Source organism: Ranitomeya imitator, chromosome 1 (assembly GCF_032444005.1).
Source record: "Ranitomeya imitator isolate aRanImi1 chromosome 1, aRanImi1.pri, whole genome shotgun sequence".
Taxonomy (NCBI): Eukaryota; Metazoa; Chordata; class Amphibia; order Anura; family Dendrobatidae; genus Ranitomeya; species Ranitomeya imitator.
This window is the reverse complement of record NC_091282.1, coordinates 299653492-299674312: the sequence shown is the minus strand read 5'-3', so window position 1 is coordinate 299674312 and position 20821 is coordinate 299653492. Positions and strand designations below refer to the sequence as shown.

Below are 20821 nucleotides of genomic sequence, written 5' to 3'. Positions count from 1 at the left end.
CCCTCTTTCCATAGAAGAGATGACCGATCTGAGCGATTCCATCCTGAAGTGCCGGACTCTTACGCACTTGTTCAGGAGCTTCAGATCCAAAATGGGACGCACTTTCCCGTCCTTCTTTGGCACGACGAAGAGGTTTGAGTAGAAGCCTTTGAACCTCTCGTGTTCCGGGACCGGAACAATGACCCCGCTCTGGCGGAGGGAGTGGATGGCGCAAAGAAGGGCGCGAGACTGAGCTCCCGAACTGGGGAGACGAGAGGGGAAAAACCGAGTTGGAGGAGGAGAGGAGAACTCTATCTTGTAGCCAGACGATACCAGATCCCTGACCCATTCGTCGTGAACGACGGAGAGCCAGGCTTGCTGAAAAAGGAGTAGACGTCCGCCTACTCTGATGGTATCGACTGGCGCCGTTCCCGAGTCATTGAGACGGGAATCTGGGGGGTCTCGAACCTCTGGTTCTGGGCTGCCTCGGTTTCCCGCGCCAGGAAGGATTAGGCCTGAAGGATGGACGAGCGTCTCTGTCTGCGCGGGCGGAACGGTCCGATCTGGGAAGACCGGTGGGATTGGACCAGGCTGAGCCGGCACGAAAAGGCCGAAAACGAAAGTAAGGCTGGCGCTGGAAGGCCGCCTTGGGCCTCTGTTGGGGAAGAAACTTGCTCTTTCCCCCTGTGGCGTCGGAGATAAGCTGGTCAAGCTTTTCGCCGAAAAGATGCCCACTTTGAAAAGGGAGAGAGATCAGGGATTTTTTAGAGGAAGAATCTGCGCGCCAACCTCTGAGCCAAAGAGCCCTTCTAATAGCGATGGCGTTGGAAGCCGCCAATGCTGCGCAATTCGCCGCGTCGAGGGATGCGAACATCACATAATCACTGGCCATGGCTAACTGCTTAGCTAGGTCCGCCATTTCAGAGGGGAGGTCCTGCTCATTAATGGATTTCGCTAGAGCATCCGCCCAGGAAACCATAGCCTTGGTCACCCAAGCCGCGGCGAAGGAGGGAGACAGGGAAGAGCCAGAGGCTTCGTACACTGACCGAGCTAGAGAGTCTATCTGGCGTTCAGTGGGGCTCTTAATTGAAGCGCCCTCCGGGACTGAGAGGAGAGTTTTAGAAGCCAGGCGTGAGACCGGCGGATCTACAGTAGGGGGATCCGTCCAGTCTTTCACGAGATCAGCTGAGAAGGGGTACTTGGAAACCAAGTCCTTCTTACCCGTGAAGCGCTTGTCTGGGCGCTCCCTGTGACGCCTGACTATATCCAGGAAGGCTGGATGAGAGGCAAAAGATTTGTGGGAACGTTTGGTTCTGGAAAAAGGAGACCGCGTGTTCCGGAGCGGAATTAGAGTCGTCATCCACCTTAAGTGCGTGATTGACTGCTACAATGAGGGAGTCAACCGTAGCTCTGAACTCCGGAGCCTCCGGGTCCAAAGATATCTCGGACTCATGTTCAGAGCCGTGAACGCTGCGAGCCCCCAAAGAGGGAGAGCGAGAGGTGGAACTGCCAGAGTCTGAGCGGCGAGGTGAACGCTCAGGAGAGGTAGTACGGATCCGTTTTCTGGATGACCGTGCCTCTTTAAGAGGAGAGCGGCCCCTGCTGGCCGACGATTCCCCTTTTGAATGGATTTGATGGCGTTAGCTAAAAAATCCACGGACTGTGAAAGCGAGGCAACCCACGGGGGGGACTAGGTACGCCGGAGTCGGTGGCGGTGGAGGGCTCCTGGGCACATGGAGCATCGCAGGCAGAGCAGAGGGGAGAACTTTGAGGCCTGGGAAGTGGGGCCTGGCAGGTGGTACACGCAGAAAAAAAGGTCGTATGCACCTTAGAGGATTTTTTAGACCTTGACTGCGACATGATTCTAATGCAAAAAAACCACAGGGTCTTTAAATTGTAACCGAGCCTGAGAGGGCGGCGCTGCAGAGGAGAGCTAACGATGTCTCCTTACCCCGGTCCTGTGTCCCGCTGTCCAGGGAAGACGAACTGCGAAGAATTCCCTCTGAGAAGAGAAAGCCGGCTGCACGTGGGCGCTGTGACACACCGGAGATGCGACGGGCAGGAGCTGCGGCGCTGCAGTGAGGGACTAAGATGGCCGCCGAGATCAGGAGAGAGATCTCGGCGGCTGCGAGAAGCGCCAGGACCGGGGGGCGCTGCCGCTGTGACGCGCAGGAGTGGGCGGAGCCTAACGGCGGCGACCAGCGGCTAGGCCGAAGCCGGGGGCTAAATTTGCGGCCTCGGCCCCCAATGAGCGGTATCAGTGCCACAGGTTTGAGGAGCCCCCCGAACCGCCGGCGACCCCCCCAATCCCCCCACAGGACACTTACCCTGATCATGGAGGTGAGAGGGTGCCTTGGAATAGGGACGGTGCAGGGGTTGGGAAGCCTCTATCCACCGGCCCCAGATGGGGGGTGGAGAGGAACCGTCCACCACCTGAGTCACGCAGAGCATTGGTGATGCAGTGTGGTCTGCACGGACGCCACAGGGAAAAAGGCCTCTGTACAGCCGAGGGTAAACCTGGTGGACAGGGCAGAAGTCCGGCATACAAAAAGCCTGGCTGCAGAGGAGGATACTGGAGGTAAAACACCAGTGCTCGTCTGTATAAAAAAAAAAAAAAAAAAAAAAAAAGGGGAGATCGGGGCCCTTTAAGGGGAGAAACCGTCGCCCAAAAAAGGTCAGCTCAGGCAGTGGCTCCCACGTCGCAGGAGAGGATACGGTGAGGTGAAACTCCCGTGCTCGCCTGTTGTTGGTTCGGGGGAGATCGGACCTTAGAAGAATCCGTCGCCCCCTTCGTCCGGAATAGATTGAAAAGGAAAAAAAAAAGAAAATCCATGAGGATTAAAAATCAGTGTGCCTCCTACGGACACTAAGCTTAAACTGGGTCTCTGGAATCCAGCATGAGGGTGTATACTGCAGGGGAGGAGCTAACCTTTTTTTGTCTCAGCTTAGTGTCAGCCTCCTAGTGACAGCAGCATAACCCATGGTCCTGTGTCCCCCAATGAGGCGAAGGAGAAAACAAGCCTTCACACAGCTCGATTGATGCAAAAATGTAAGGGTGTCAAAACATGACAAACCATTTTTTTCTTTACCAATTTCAAAAAATCTCAACACACAAAAAAACTAACGTAAGTTAGATATCAGCGTAATCATACTGATCTGTAAAGTCATGCTACTATGTAGTTTTTACCAAAGATTGAATGTTGTAAAAACAAAACCCCAAAAACAAGGTGGAATCGGAATTTTGTTGCGATTTTTACTACACTTGGATTACTTTTTTTCATGTTGTCTTTCAAAACTACAACTCACTCAGCAAGAAAAAAGAAAATTCAGCTCATATGGCTATATCGATGAAAAAAATTAAAAAATAGGGATTTTGGTTTACTCACCGTAAAATCCTTTTCTCCGAGCCATTCACTGGGGGACAAAGACCATGGGGTGTATGCTGCTGCCACTAGGAGGCTGACACTAAGTGATACAAAGAAAGTTAGCTCCTCCTCTGCAGTATACACCCTCCTGCTGGCTCTCAGCTAACCAGTTCGGTGCAAAAGCAGTTGGAGATCAATAACAACATATGAGAGTATAGCATGTCATATTATATATGAGAGTATAGCATGTCAAAATATAAAACAAGCACAAGCTAATAACAGGGTGGGAGCTGTGTCCCCCAATGAATGGCTCGGAGAAAAGGATTTTACGGTGAGTAGACAAAAATCCCTATTTCTCCTTCGCCTCATTGGGGGACACAGACTGTGGGACGTCCCAAAGCAGTCCCTGAGTGGGCACAACATCAGATAAGGCCCTGTGTAACCGCTACTTACAAGTGCGCCACCGCTGCCTGCAGAGTCCGCCTGCCCACACTCACATCTGTGGAATTGTGGGAATTATAGTGCTTCAAGAATGCATGCGGACTGGACGAATCCGCAAGCTTGCAGCCGTGCTTGCCGACGTCTGGTGCCTAGAGCTCTCAGATAGGGAGATGGGCTGATATCTAGCACGGAAGGACTCCTGGATGGTGAAACGAATCCACCAGGCTAACATGGCCGAAGAAACGGCTAAACCCTTCCTGTGACCATCAGGAAGCCTTCTTCTTACCGTCAGGAAGCCCAAATAAAGTGACCAACCTTCGGAAGGACGCCGTCCTTGATACGTACCTACTCGGAGCACTCACTTCGTCCAGATTATGGAGAACCCATTCAGTTTTGTGGACTGGAGCCGAAAGAGATGAGGGAAGGACGATGCCCCTGTAACAGTGGGAATACAATACCACCTTGTAACAAGGGAAGGGGATGGCCTGAGGACAACCTTGCCTTGATGGTAATAAGGAAAAAAGTCTGGAAGAACAGAGCGGCAAGCTCTGAAGACTCATCAGGATGACAAGATCGCAGAGAAGAAAGGGAGCAACCTTTCCTGATAGTAAAGTCTGTCCAGATCAAAAAAGGAGCCTACTGTAAGACCCCCAGGACCATTAAGGTCTCAAAGATCTAACAGTATGTGACAGGGAAGATCCGCAGGCGAAGACTCCCTGCGAGGAAGTCCATAATTGCAGCTTTGTTGCAATAAGATGGAAAAATACTAGTACCACAAACGAGAAATCCTGACATGATCAGTGCGGATCTCCCAGGATTACTGGGGCCCTTCCTGCTTCCAAAAATATCTCAGAAGTAGTGGAAGAGGGGTTATGAAAATTGGTACCATGGAAGAACAAAGCATGCACTGCGATGGCTCTTGGATCTCGAGGCCGAACCATGAACTTGAGTACATTGGCGTTCAGTTTGGACGCCATCTGACCTACATCTGGAGTACTCCAGTGAAGGCAGATCTGATGGAAGACTCCCGGGTGAAGTTCCCACTCACTTGAGGAGAAACCCTGACGGCTGATTATGTCTGCCACCAAGTGTTCTACTCCAGGGATATGTACTGTCGAGATCACCGAATGATAGATCTCGGCCCATCAGAGAATGTGAGGTACCTCGGCCATGGCGCTTGACTATGGGTACCTGGTAGACGTATGGCACAGCCGTGGCATTGTCCAACTGAAGTCGGATGAGGTGACTCGCCTGAAAGCAGTGGACCTGCTGTAGGATTAGCCATACCGTTCGGATCCCCAGAGCAATGATCAGGAGAAGACTGGCATTGGTAATCACTAATAACCATTGGACCAGGAGAAGGCCCTGGATGAGGAAGGAGCTCAGAGACTACCCTTTGAAAGCCTGATTGACTTGCTGAAAACGAGCGGGGCGAAGGAAACTGCTTCCATTGTCGTCACCATTTTTCCTCAGAACCCTCCTAGCGAATCGAATGAACTGAGGGGATGAGTGATCAAGTGTGCGAGCTCCCTGTTGAAGGGCCACGACCTTGACTCGAGAGAGAATTACCATCCTTCTGGAAGTGTGCAGGATCATCCTCAAAAAGGATCTGCTGGGCTGGAAATGAGGAAAACTTGTCTTAAGTTTAGCTGCCAGCCCAGGTGAGAGGGTATCTCAAATGATATAGACAACTCAGCGTAGTCCTGGAAGAGTGACTAGAAAGTCGACCAAATAGGGCAGGACAACCACGCTACTAGGGTGCCAGAGGAACATGACAACCGCCATGACCCTTGCAAACAGTCTGGGTGCGGTAGCCAGGCCGAAGGGCAAGGTCGTGACTTGAAAATACTGTTCGCGAATGGAAAGGCATAGGGATTTTTGTAGAGGGGAAAAATAGGAATGTGAGGGTAAGAATCCCGAATGTCGATGGATGCCAGAAACTCCACCTTTTTCTGTTGAAGTAATGACTGAGCGGAGGAACTCCATCCAAAAAAGGAGGACCTTGTCAAAGGTTGTTAGAAGTTTGAGGTCCTAGATCAGTGTTACTTTTCATTCCCCCTTTTTGGAACCAAGATCCCTTAGATCTAGAGTGTCCTGGACAACCCTTCCACTGCTGGTTAGGTCTGTAGAAAAAATACGATCTCTTGATTGGACAGCTGTACTGTCTTTGGGGAAAGGTTACATGTGTGAATCGAAGTAGTTAAGGTCTCCAACCAGGAGATCATTGCTCAAGCAACCCATGTGGCGGCTAATTGATGATACATCGGGCAGGGATACTGGTAGGTATACGACAAGAGATTCTACCCGGTTAGACTGCCAAGTGGCAGAATGCGGGGCTGCATCCAGCAGGTCAGGAAAAAGCCGTCTCTTGCCATCGTCGCTCTCTTTTGACGTTGCAGAGTAGAAAATTAAAAACCCTCGATCCACCATCCTCTTAACAGGGAAGTGGAGAGGAATCGTCCGCCTTCTTGCATCATCCGCTAAATAGTTTTGATGCAAAGGGAGGTGCTAGGACGCCAAAAAGGGGTGCCTCTGTACATCCCCAGAGTTCAGGTCCCCAGGTGGACAGGGCAGGTTGTCTGGCGTTAGGTCTGGATGCAGCAGAGAATACATGGAGGCGACACTCCATGTGCTCGTCTGTTGATGGTGTGCGGAGATCGGTGGCCTTTAACCCTGCTGTTCTGTTCGGTCTGGGGAGACCTATTTTGAACTTTGGTATTTTTTGGGGTGTTCAAGATGCGGTTCTGAAACTTGTGGTTGATTGACTTAAATGAGGATGGGTCGGTCGGCCACGGGTTTCAGAGCCGCATCCTGAATATTTTAAAGAATATTGAAGTTCAAAGTCGGTCATTTTTGACCAACAGAACAGCAGGGTTAAAGGACCCGTCGCCCTTAAAAATCAGAACTGGTATGGCATCCCACGTAGAGACTTCTGTCCAGTGATTCGCTTATCCGGACTGAATGGCAAATGATCTATGAGGGAGTTTAATCTCCTTATGAGGGATACTGCGTAGTCTAGAGCAGAACCAGAGTCCTCGTCAATGTAATGAGATTGGTTGATGGTATAAATAGGCGAGTCATCCTTCTCTGAAGCTCTGGCAAGTCCAGGTCCTAGGCAATATCCGATCCACATTCAGAGCCTTGTTGTCATCAAATCATTGGAGAAGGATCAGGAAACAAAATCTTCCGTTTTCTAGATGCCTGTATGTTTCTAGAAGCCTGTACGTTTCTAGAATACTTGCGGTCCCTGCTAGCCGACGGCTCCCATATAGGAGAAGGACCATGTATATCGGTCCTGCGAGCACTCCGAGCCACAGAGGGTACACAGAGGGATTCAATCTCTTGGTCAGAGAACCATGGATTGCGGTCAGTGACGAAGTCCACTGAGGGAAACTAGGTATTCTGGGATAAGCTGGGGTCAGCGGCGGAGGGCTCCTGAGCTCATTTAGGTGACCGGCTTCAGATTGATCATGTGCCCTTAAGACCAGGGAATACTGGTTATGCGCCCTTAAGACCAGGGAATACTGGTCATGCCCCTTTAAGACCAGGGAATACTGGTCATGTGCCTTTAAGACCAGGGAATACTGGTCGTGCACCTTTAAGACCAGAGAATACTGGTCGTGCACCTTTAAGACCAGAGAATACTGGTCGTGCACCTTTAAGACCAGAGAATACTGGTTGTGCGCCGTTAAGACCAGGGAATACTGGTCGTGTGCCTTTAAGACCAGGGAATACCGCCAGAAAAGCGGGCGGAGCCGCCTTAGCTCGCCATAGTGCGGGCTCAGCTTCCGGGATGCGGCCTACACATCGGCCGAAGCCGGGGGCTAAATTTTTGCAGCCGGCCGGAGCTGTTACCTCAGGGAGGTGGGCCACAGGGAAGTGGCTGAGGCTGCCTGTCAGCATGTGAATATCCCACTGAAGATGGATCCACTCACCATCTGTGCGCGTCCCGGCATGGAGCCGCCGCGGATGTGCGTTTCAGCGCTGTTCTGTGCAGCATGGACGGTGCAGGGATAGAGGGTTAAACCTCAATCCACTGTCCCTTTGCTAGGGAGGTGGAGAGGAACCGTCCGCCTCCTTGTGCCATCCGCTTTCACAGTGGTGGGACAGTGGGGGCTGCTCAGACGCCATAGAGAGGGGCCTGTGTGCATCCACGGAGTTCAGCCCCTGGGTGGACAGGGCCAGTTGTCCGGCATTAGGCCTGGCTCCAGGAGAGGATATATGGAGGCAACACTCCATGTGGTCGCCTGTTGCTGGTGTGGGGAGATCGGGACCGTGAAGTAACCGTCGCCCCTGAAGTGAGCTCAGTCTTGGCTTCCCACGTCGCAGGAAAGGGTACGGGGAGGTATACTCGCCGTGCTAGCCTGGTGATGGTTCGAGGGAGATTGGAACCTTGAAAGGAACCGTCGCCCCCTTCACTCCGTTAATTAAAAAATAAAAATTTACAGAAAAGTAAAAATAAAATAAAAACGTTGGGGTCTGAACCAGACCCAAGTGCCTCCTACAGACACTAAGCAAGAACTGGTTAGCTGAGAGCCAGCAGGAGGGTGTATACTGCAGGGGAGGAGTGAACTTTCTTTGTATCACTTCGTGTCCTCCTGGTGGCAGCAGCATACAACCCACGGTCTGTGTCCCCCAATGAGGCGAAGGAGAAAGTTATAGGTCTTGGAAGAAAGGGATGAAAAAAATAAATTGCAAAAATGAAAAGTGGCTGCGGTGTGAAGAGTGCTATACAGTAGAGCAAAGACTAATTGTCACACTCCATTTTTTGGCAGCTCTGGTTCCACTATAATTTAAATGTAGCTTTTTTTCCTTTCAGGCCAGCAGGAGTTAATGTCAGTTTTCCTTGCAGGCAGTTTGCTGCAGCTGCTGAATGGCTAGGTCAGCTGATGTGGGTGGTGACAACTCCCACCATCCTTTAAATAGTCACCTGATGCATCAACTGACTGTTGGTGATAGAGTTACTCTAAGTAGACCAGCCGAGTGTGCAGATCTCTGGTGTTAGCCCTGTATCAGCTACTTCTGGAGTTCGGGGTCCTGTTTCTGTGTCCTCTGCAGTGTGGAGCTTGGCAGCGGTTCCTGGAGCTAAGTTTGTGTTTCTTACCTTGTCTGTCTCGTACTTGTCACCACCCGTGTTTGTACCATCTGCAGTGGTGAGGCTAGCGCTAGCCGGTCAGTGCACTAGTCAGGGTACAGTGAGGTGACAGCAAGGGACGACGTTCGTGACAGCGCACGGGGAGGAGGACCCGCTTAGGGTGTTAGGGGAGTGCAGGGATAGGCTCAGGAGGTGTCCCATCCCTCATTCCCTATTTGTTAGGGCCTTCCACTTCCATTTACCATCCCTTGAGTGTGTTGTGCCGTCCACTGACCAACCACCCTTGTGGTGGTGACACTAATTTTGCCAAACTGACCTGTACTATTGGAATGACAAATGCCAAAGTCTTCCCACTTCCAGTAGGTGCAGAAACACAAATGTCATTTGGGCGATACCCGCCTCTGCCCACAAGAAATCCATGGGCACAGCTATCCAAAATAGCTGGGATGACTTCAGCTTGAACTAAACATGAGTGAGAGGAAAAAAACAAAACTCAATAAAAGGGAAAATAGAGTTATTTGGACACTTTTTATAATTTTCTTTTTTAATAGCACTACGGAGATGCTCCTCCTCCCCCGAAAAATAAATATCAGTGCTCATGATCTCTACTTTTATCCCCAATATTTCCACTGCTGTAATTTTTGATACATAGTGTGAATTATTTACCCTTTCATATACCTTACTTTACGTTGCTGCAGTCTTCTGAATCCTGACAGCGTGTGCATCATATGCTGTTCTGATTCTCTGATGTTGTCGGCAAGAGAGGACGGTCACGTGACCGCAAATGTGTGATCTACATACATGCAGTCACATGCTGACTAGACATGTGCAGCCTCGCTGAGCACAAGTGAATACATGTCTAGTCAGAATGTGGCCGGAAATGTGCAAACTGAATTCTTGCGGTCACATGGCAACATCATAGAATCCTACGTGACTACAGACGTATAAAATGATCGAACATCCCCTTCAGTCATATAAAGGTACATATTTTCTAGGATATGGTTCCCCATCCCCCAGTGTCAAAAGGATCTCCACAACATCATATTAAATAGGCCTGAGTAAAAACTAAGTTGGTATTACTACCTGGAAAGAAAGATTTCACTTTGTTGGATTCCAGTCTCTTTAGCATGCTCGGGGCTAAGCATGGCATATCATGGATGGGGACAAGGTTCTGCTTAATATCTTTCTGAACCAGATTAGGTTTTGCTAACCACTGTGGTAGAACTGGAAGCACCTACAAGAGAAAGCAATCAAGGTGTCAGTTTACAAATTAATCATACTTTATAACCTTCAAGGGTTTGCATGTCTGCTGAATGGTCTTACCTTCTGAACTGGTTTGGCCTTAAAGCCTCCAAGAAGTAGAAAGTCTTTTTTCCCTCCACTCTTCTGTTCCAGCTCAGCCTCGTCACTTTTTGCCGTGCCCCCTTCTAATTCAGTGTTATCCTCCTTTGTGCAGGCTACTTTTGTATCTTCCATTACATCCCCCAATTCTTTGTCAGAGTTCTCATCTCCTTGTTTGGGTTCCTTCTCATGAGCAGTCTTTGAGTCTTCACTAAGGGCGGATTTGGAGTTAGATCTCATTCTTGCCTCACATTTACTGACTTTCTTCTTATGCTTCCTTTTTTCATCTGGTGCATCCAGACCTTTGATCTTTTCTTGCTCCTCATCGCTGACGTTTTGCTTGCGAGACTTCTTTACCTTCACATTTCCTACATCCTTTGCCTCAACATCAAGACAAGGATTCTCCACCTCAGTAGGGGACTCATCGAGAGTTTTCTTCCGTTTCTTAGGTTTCTTCTGTTTTTCTGACACCTTGGATTCCTGTACCTCCTCTACACTGTAGGACTTTGAAATTCCCCTCACATTTTTCTCCTGACATTTTAGTTGTGACTGCCGTTCCTTGGCTTGTTGATGTAGCTTCTTTAGCAAATCTTTGGCCCTATCTTCAGTTGAATCTACCTCATCACCAAGGTACCTAACAAGGAAAAGGATAATGGTTACATAATATTTAGGGAGCATCAATATTTTACCCCTATTAGGCAAGTATACATTATAGAGATGGGAAAAGATGGCCACAGTTATGGCAGTGGCACAGAAGCTGCGCTTGCCTCATTATTCGGAGATTGTAGGGTGCCGATAGGTGGCTGCTGCAGCCAGGAACCTTGCAAAAATGACTTACTCTGCCATGGCCTACGTCTATCAGGTTGTCAATTATGCACTTAAAAACAATAGTGCATTGCAATATAGAAACACTGCAGTGTATTATATGGGTGATCAGAGGATAACATGTGGCCTTGGTGAAAAAACAAAGCCAAAGTAGAGCTATGTTGATAGGTACATTAAAAAAATGGTTTTAGAAATGTGGAAGTGGGAAAAACAAGCTGTGTTTAAAATAGATCACACCATTAAAAGGTTCCAGTGCACCCATCATTGGCGGCATATATATAGGTGGTGCTGAGGTTGCACTTGCATAGACCCATGAAACACTGAAGACAACTCTAGTATTGTAAGGTGCTCATGGTAGATGGAAGGAGCCCTACTATGTATTTTGCATGGGTCCCCAAGAGCAGCGAGTTATGAGAAAATATATATTATAAACAGGGGATCAGGATCTTTTCTCAGAAAAATATATAATTTCTCATAACTCACTGCTCTAATATACATATAGCAGTGAGTTATGAGAAATGATATATATTTCTGATAAAGAGAAAAGATCCTGATCCCGTTACCTAGAATGAGGGGGCACAGGTCTTCTGCCCAGATACACTTTTGGCTTAGGTCGATTTTCTTTGCCAACACAGACCGCTGAAGATGAATTATGGTACAGTGCCGCCAAGGAAAACTGACAGGAGCCAAAGGAAAGGGGGAGTAAAGGGAAAATGTCACCAGAAAATAATTTATTGTTTCCAGTTTGTGTTTCATGTATTTGTCAAAATGTTTGACAATTTTTTATCTTTTAATAATAATAATAATAATCTTTATTTATATAGCGCCAACATATTCCGCAGCGCTTTACAGTTTAACAGTTTCAAACACAAAAGTCATAAGTAACAACGTTAACAATACAATAATTAAAGCAAAATAAGACGACCCTGCTCGTGAGAGCTTACAATCTACAATGAGGTGGGGGAGATACAAAGCACAGGTGTGTATTTACAATGATGTATTTACAATCATGGTCCAGCCATCTTTTACTTTTGATCTGCATTAAAAATGAGAAATCCTACAATTTTTACATTAGCCAGTAGGGTCTTTTTTTTTTTAGACTATCTCCCTGTTCTTTCAGAAAACGTACATGTACATTAGCAGCAATATAACTTTTGTATTTAAGAATCTAATAAGCCTGTGAAAGGCGATTGTGAAGCGGGGGCTCAGGGTCGCCGTGACATTGTGCATGGTGGATCCTGTGTTACCAGGGGGGTATAGAGCTGTTACCCATCACTGTAATCCTCCCTATGATAATGACACCTTAATATAAAGTCTTCCTGAGGGACAAAGTAGGAGACTAAAACAGCCCCAGTGGCCAATGTGAGAAATATAAAAAATGCCAAAATTAAGAAAACACAGATTTTGCACAAAAACCTAATTTAAACAACAGATCATTTTCTGATGACACCTTCCCTTTAAGGTGTTATGTCTGTAACTTATCATAACTAAGGGGGTCACTGGTCACCGACCACCATCAATAATAACACAAGTCAAACTAAACTTTCCCACAGGTGGAAACTTAGGCTACGTTCACACTAGCGTTCGGCTAGTGTGCGTCGCGCTAGCGTCGGGCGACGCAGCGGCGACGCACGCGTCATGCGCCCCTATGTTTAACATGGGGGACGCATGCGTTTTTGCTTGTTGCGTTTTCCGACACGTGTGTCTTTTTTGACGCTAGCGTCGGACCAAGAAAACGCAACAAGTTGCATTTTTCTTGCGTCCGATTTTCGTCAAAAAACGACGCACGCGTCGAAAAACGCAGCGTTTTTGCGTGCGTTTGCACGCGTTTTTCGGGGCGCACAACGCTAGTGTGAACGTAGCCTAATATGGAAGCTGCAGAGAACGACACAGAGATTCCAGCAATGAACTACAAGGAGAGCATGTTGTTTGCTGCAGGGGGAGATCAGCAACCCCCATTATGGGGAGAAAAGCTCATCAGAGATCCCACTCCATACACCGCCATTGTACGGCTCTCAGTTGCTGAAGCTGCCGCCGCAGGCCAGTGATCTGGTGGCCCTTTCCCGTCTGATCACGGTGCTGTAAGGACACAGACCGGAAGCAATATCAGATACGAGCACCTGTTTATGACAAAGAGCGACATCCCGAGCGAGGTTCTTCGCTGATCCCAGCAACACAGCGGCAGATCACGTGGGGGGACACGGCATGAGCTGTCGCATGTTAGTGACGTCAGTAGCGGCGATGTGCAGGATGTCTGGAGCGGATTCTTGTTGTTGTTGAGCGCCCTCTGCTGTCTCCGAATATGTTGACATCCGGATGGGCGCCTGTCCCTCGTTAGGCCGCACTGCAGTCATCGCTCATCCGGCCTCTGTTCTATCATTTATTAGTATAAAATGGAGCAGGAATTCTGAATATTAAATAACTTTTTGATGTCATGTAAACTGTTTGCCAAAAAGTATTTCACAGGTTTAAAATAGCGGTAAAATGTCAAATTACACTACCAGTCTCCTCCATACATCTGCGACATGGTCTCCTGGTACTTAGGCTAGGTTCACATTGCGTTAGGGCAGTCCGTTTAGCGCATAGCGCTACGGACTGCGCTAACGCAATGTCCCAAAAGGGATCGCGTTTGCTGATCCCGCTAGGGCAGATCCCCGAACTGCGCTAGCGAGGAACGGACCGCGAACGCTGCTTGCAGCATTCGCGGTCCGTCACTCAAATGACGGCACATCGCTAGCACACGCCCAATGTGGGCGTGCGCTAGCGATGCGTTCGCCATTACAAGCAATTGCGGCGTTAACGGACTACGTTACACCGCGGTGTAACGTAGTCCGTTAAACGGGTTCACATAACGTAATGTGAACCTAGCCTTACCTACATGCAACCGTCGATCCTCATAAGATCTCTACTCCCCTACTATCACTTCTTCCCACAATCGCATCCGAGACCTCTCCCGTGCTTCCCCCCCTACTCTGGAACTCTCTACCTCAACACATCAGACCACTGAGACCAGGGGTGGATTAAGGGTAGCCAGGGCCTTGGGCTGTTCAAACTCTGTTGCCCCGCCCCCCGCAGAGGCAACATTTTCAGGGCCCCCTTGAGACTCCGCTCAGGCTCCACACCAGCCCCGCCTCCACGCTCCACCCCTCAAACTGTCCACAGTCCCACCGCTCTCTCTAGGAAAAACTCCACTTCTCACCTATCACACATTAACAGTTCCTATCACCAGATCACACATAGCCGGCAGATTTTGTTTTGGCCAAAAGATTTTTTTAAGCCGCCACCATAACATGGTAGACACTTTTGGCCGGGCCCTACTCTGCTGTAACCTATTAAATATTTGATAAAATATGCAATACAATTTAGGTATTTTTTTATTTATTTTTCCATTTTTAAAATGACCAATAATACCACATACAAGGAACAAATACCGCTACACCATGTCCAGACCACATATTAGTACCACATAGTGACCAAATAGCACATACAAGGGACAAATACCACCGCACCATGCCCAGACGACATATTACCACCAGTGACCGAATAATATCACATACAAGGAACAAATACCACCACACCATGACCAGACCACATATTACCACCACATAGTGACTGAATACTACAATACTGATCAGTAATAAAAAAATAAAAAAAATACTAATATCACCATATGTGCCATTATACACAGGGGATCTGTACTTAGTATGTAGAGTCAGTGTACAGGTAATACAGTGATCACTGGTGACATTATACACAGGAGCTCTATATATAGTGTCAGTGTACAGGTAATACAGTGATCACTGGTGACATTGTACACAGGACCTCTGTATATAGTATACAGTGTATAGTGTCAGTGTACAGGTAACACACTGATTCGCCAGTGACGTCTCTAGGTGAAGTCCTTCATCTTTGCTTTTCATCTTTTATCCAGCACAGACCGCCATCACTTCTTCCAGCCAGGGCTCGTCTCTGCAGGAAATAACACAATTATCTTGAGCTCCGCTTGCAGAACACATTACTTAATTTTTCCCAACTTCTACATTACACCACTTGAAGAAAAAAAGGCGACATAGTATCACTCTACACAATAACAGGACGGCCCCCCATTTAAAACCGTATACTCAAAAAATAAAATAAATAAATCACTGCAGTAATAATATTCTTTAATTAGCCCCTATGGTAATAATATTCCCCATCCTAGCCCCCTTGTGTCTCATTCATGGCTTCAGCCATATGTTCTCCCATCCTGCCATCATGAGTATCCATTCTGCCCCATATGATCTCCCCATCCTGCCCCATCTGTCTCCATCGTATCCATCCTGCCCCATGAACCTGCTCCATCTGTCTCCAATCCTGCCCCCAGTGTCTCCAATCATGCCCCCATGTCTTTCATCCTGCCCCGTATCTCCATTCTGCCCCATGTCTCCAATCATGCCCCCATATCTGCAATCCTGCCCCGTGTCTCCATTCTGCCCCCAGTGTCTCCAATCATGCCCCGTGTCCAGCATTCTGCCCCCGTATCTCACAGTCTGCCCCGAGCCCCCCGGATCGTCGCTCTCAATAAAAAAAACAAAAAAAACAAAACAAGTACTTCTTACCTAGCCGCGCTCCTGCGGCGAAGCCCCTTCCACGCAGCTGAAGCGCACTCTCCCAGTCTCCCGCCCCTGGCTGCAGCGCGCCGCTGAACGTATCAGGATCAGGTCTCAAGCATCCGGAGGAGCTCCTAGTACCTGTGAGCTCCTAAGGCAATCGCTACAGGTGCTGAGCTGGGGCTGGGCTGATGTATATACAAGGGATGAGGGCTGGCTGTGGGGCTGGGCTGATGTATATACATGGGCTGGCTGGGCTGATGTATATACAGGTAACGTGCTGGGGGCTGGCTGTGGCTGGGCTGATGTATGTATATGCTGGGGGCTGGCTGGGCTGATGTATATACAGGGGCTGTCTGTGGCTGGGCTGATGTGTATATACAGGGGCTGGCTGGTCTGATGTATATACAGGTGCTGGGGACTTGGGCTGCTGTATACACAGGGGCTGGCTGGTCTGATGTATACAGGTGATGGGGTCTTGGGCTGATGTATGCACAGGGGCTGGCCGTGGCTGGGCTGATGTATACACAGGGGCTGGCTGTGGCTGGGCTGATGTATATACAGGGGCTGGGGGCTGGCTGGGTTGATGTATATACAGGGGCTGGGGGCTGGCTGGGTTGATGTATATACAGGGGCTGGGGGTTGGCTGGTCCAATGTATATACAGGTGATGGGGGCTTGGGCTGATGTATACACAGGGGCTGGCTGTGGCTGGGCTGATGTATATACAGGGGCTGGCTATGGCTGGGCTGATGTATATACAGGTGGTGCTGGGCTCAGTGTGCTGGGGCTGGTGATGATGTGTATATACAGGTGCTGGGCTCAGTGGGCTGGGGCTGGTGATGATGTCTATACAGGTATGGGGCTCATTATACTGTATGGAATATTATATGGGGCACATTATACTGCATGAAGCAATATATGGGAATCATTCTGTGTATATGCATGGGGCATGTTATTCTTATGGAGCGCTATGTGGTGCCCATAATACTGTATGGAGCAATATATGGGGCTCATTATACTGTATGGAGCAATATATGGAGGTTCATTATTCTGTATGGAGCACTATGCGGTGCTCAGAATACTGTATGGAGGACTATACTGATTTATGACCTATTTTAGAATGTACAATAGCTATCACTCATGTAATGTATGGGGGACTGTAAATGAAATGGGAGCCCTATGGGGGGCTGTATATGTTAGGGCTAGCGGAACGCACCAAATAATTAGAGAAAAGGAATATGGTGCATTCGCAGCCCGGGGTCCACCGTGCAGAGATGGAATCTGCTGCTAAGCAATTACTGACTATATGGCAGTACAATGAGGATACACACACGGGTTAGCTTCACCCTGTGTGAAAGAAGCAAACCCTGTTGCGTCACAGGGCCGCAGTACCGCACGTAACAAAATTAATAAAATAGCACGAGAGTGCATGCGGTGCCGTACTGGCGGACGCCACTAACCACCCAGACATGGGTTTGGTAAGCGCGGTGATAGCGCACGGCGCCGCACTGGCGGTCACAGCAATAGACGCTGTTTGTGTACCAATGTTGGTTACAAGTCGGCGCTAGATTACAATCATACTCCTTACGTGAGCATTCAAACACAAGGGAGGGGATGATTAAAGACCGACTTTCACTCACAACACACACACATAAACAAGTGTATACTAGCGCATGGCTGTGCGGCCATGCAAACCTTTTATAGCTGCAGCAAGTTCAGGACCTTCCTAGAAGACCAATGAGAACTGCTACAGTAACTGAGCAACTTCAGGACCTTCTTAGAGGACCAATAGGAGCTACTGCAGTACTTGAGCATGTGACCCCAGACCTCCACTGAGAGGTCTTTCTTTGGGCATGCTCAGAAGGGGAAAAGCAGGACTTAGTCCCAGAGACGTCTGCTTGCCTCTGATCAGTACAGGCTACAACGGCAGAGCCTGGAAAGGTAGCAACAACCCTTTGCACAGAATCAGACCGAGCAAGACGCTGGGACCGACGTCTCCGCTGAGCAGGCTCCACTGTGGCTGATGCAGAATGAGAGACCGCAGCAGACATGGTTCAAGATTCCCCCTATGCAGCGGCGGGAACTCGACTCCTAACAGTATGTGTGTTTGTGAGGGGGGTGCCGTTTTGAAGTTTCCCTCAGGCAGCAGTGTAGCTAGGTTCACCCCTGCCTATGACCAAAATTAAAAAAATATTATTATTATCCCTGTGCTTTATACTTACCTTGCAGCGTTCCCCCGGTGACCACCGGTGTCTTCTGATCCCCCGCCTGGGCCACAGCAAGCTCTAGGACCCAGAAGCACCATGTGACCGGTGATGTCACCCCCTGTCAAATGGTGCTGTTTAAGGTACGGTGCTGGGATGAGGAGCAATCACCATGGGAACCCGGCGAGCGAGGTGAGTAGTAAAAAGCATGACCATGGCTTGCCCCCCCTAGTTTGGATCCTGGGTATGCCCATGTATACAACGTACACAGGCATTATATCCTGAGGGCAGCTGACCGGACCCCCGCTCCAATGATTGAGGGGTCGTCAACTGCCAAAACTAAAAAGATTAAACATTTTTATAAATGGCCCATTGCATCAATGTAAAGGGATCTTTTGAAACTGTCCACCCCGCTGATGCAGTTTTAACACAATGAACTATTCCTTACTGACCCTTCCCAAGTCCAGAGAATTTTTCACCACAATCTGCTGTGAACTCGCTGAGCTTGAATTGCGGTGACCTTATCACTGACTTTTTCTCACGGTGCTGAAGTCACCACAGTTCAGCCCTGCTGGGAACACAGCCTCACTGATCGGCGGTAACCACAATGATGTCGCCGCCGGTCAATGATGCTGCGCTCGCAACAGTTCATTCACCAGTGATTCTCAGCCTTGATGGTCGTATCTTGGCACCGTCCAGGTTGAAAACTATTTATCCCCCAGACATGGATTATGGCATGAGAGAGAACAACTGACAGGTATGATATATTGTTGTTTTTTATTTTAGTTTTATTACAGAAGAGGGATTCAATGGAATTATGTGTTAGGAGAGTATAACTGTATTTGTTAATTTTAAATGAAAAACTAATACCGTGTTTAGTCTTATCTACTATATAATTGTCTAAGGGTCACTTCTGTCTGTCTGCCTGTCTTTCTGTCACAGATATTCATTGGTCGCAGCCTCTGTCTGTCATGGAAATCCAAGTCGCTGATTGGTCGTGGCAAAACGCCCACGAACATTGCCACGACCAATCAGCGACGGGCACAGTCCGGTGGCAACATGGCCGCTCCTTCCTCCCCGCAGTCAGTGCCCGCACCGTACTCCCCTCCAGTCAGCGCTCACACAGGGTTAATGGCAGCGCTAATGGACCGCGTTATGCCACGGTGTAACGCACTCCATTAACGCTGCTATTAACCCTGTGTGACCAACTTTTTTACTATTGATGCTGCCTATGCAGCATCAATAGTAAAAAGATCTAATGTTAAAAATAATTAAAAAAAAAAAATCATCATATACTCACCTTCCGGCGCCTTTCCCGCTCCTCGCGACGCTCCGGTGACCGGTCCATGCATTGTGATCTCACGAGATGATGACGTATCGGTCTCGCGAGACCGCTATGTCATCATCTCGTGAGACCGCAATGCACTCTTAAGACCGGAGCGCGCGAGGAGCGTCGGTAAACGCTTCCTGGATCCAGGGGCCAATGGAAGGTGAGTATATAACTATTTTTTATTTTAATTCTTTTTTTTTTTAAAGGGATATGATGCCCACATTGCTATATACTACGCGGGCTGTGCAATATACTACGCGCACTGGGCAATATACGGCAGTATACTACGTGTCTGTGCTGTATACTACGTGGCTCTGTGCTGTATACTACGTGGCTGGGCAATATAGTACGTGACTGGGCAATATAGTACGTGACTGGGCAATATAGCACGTGACTGGGCAATATACTTAGTTAGTTAGTTAGTAAGTAAGGCCGAAATAAAGACATTTGTCCATCCAGTTCAGCCTATATTCCATCATAATAAATCCCCAGATCTACGTCCTTCTACAGAACCTAATTGTATGATACAATATTGTTCTGCTCCAGGAAGACATCCAGGCCTCTCTTGAACCCCTCGACTGAGTTCGCCATCACCACCTCCTCAGGCAAGCAATTCCAGATTCTCACTGCCCTAACAGTAAAGAATCCTCTTCTATGTTGGTGGAAAAACCATCTCTCCTCCAGACGCAAAGAATGCCCCCTTGTGCCCGTCACCTTCCTTGGTATAAACAGATCCTCAGCGAGATATTTGTATTGTCCCCTTATATACTTATACATGGTTATTAGATCGCCCCTCAGTCGTCTTTTTTCTAGACTAAATAATCCTAATTTCGCTAATCTATCTGGGTATTGTAGTTCTCCCATCCCCTTTATTAATTTTGTTGCCCTCCTTTGTACTCTCTCTAGTTCCATTATATCCTTCCTGAGCACCGGTGCCCAAAACTGGACACAGTACTCCATGTGCGGTCTAACTAGGGATTTGTACAGAGGCAGTATAATGCTCTCATCATGTGTATCCAGACCTCTTTTAATGCACCCCATGATCCTGTTTGCCTTGGCAGCTGCTGCCTGGCACTGGCTGCTCCAGGTAAGTTTATCATTAACTAGGATCCCCAAGTCCTTCTCCCTGTCAGATTTACCCAGTGGTTTCCCGTTCAGTGTGTAATGGTGATATTGATTCCTTCTTCCCATGTGTATAACCTTACATTTATCATTGTTAAACCTCATCTGCCACCTTTCAGCCCAAGTTTCCAACTTATCCAGATCCATCTATAGCAGAATACTATCTTCTCTTGTATTAACTGCTTTACATAGTTTTGTATCATCTGCAAATATCGATATTTTACTGTGTAAACCTTCTACCAGATCATTAATGAATATGTTGAAGAGAACAGGTCCCAATACTGACCCCTGCGGTACCCCACTGGTCAGACACCCAGTTAGAGACAATACCATTTATAATCACCCTCTGCTTTCTATCACTAAGCCAGTTACTAACCCATTTACACACATTTTCCCCCAGACCAAGCATTCTCATTTTGTGTACCAACCTCTTGTGCGGCACGGTATTAAACGCTTGGAAAAATCGAGATATACCACGTCCAATGACTCACCGTGGTCCAGCCTATAGCTTACCTCTTCATAAAAACT

General features: G+C 48.3%; 1 protein-coding gene across 1 annotated transcript in view; it reads right to left on the bottom strand.

Annotated features, from left to right (window-relative positions):
- Positions 1–13271, bottom strand: part of DDX51 (DEAD-box helicase 51) — a 57503-nt gene extending 44232 nt beyond the window's left edge. The window contains exons 1-4 of the mRNA XM_069757136.1: positions 13167–13271; positions 10204–10855; positions 9964–10114; positions 9197–9342 (exon numbers count right to left, since the gene is read on the bottom strand). Coding sequence (XP_069613237.1) covers positions 9197–9342; positions 9964–10114; positions 10204–10855; positions 13167–13189 — 972 coding nt within the window. The 5' untranslated portion in view covers positions 13190–13271. The remainder of the gene's footprint in view (positions 1–9196; positions 9343–9963; positions 10115–10203; positions 10856–13166) is intronic.
- Between the last annotated feature and the right edge of the window lie 7550 nt (positions 13272–20821).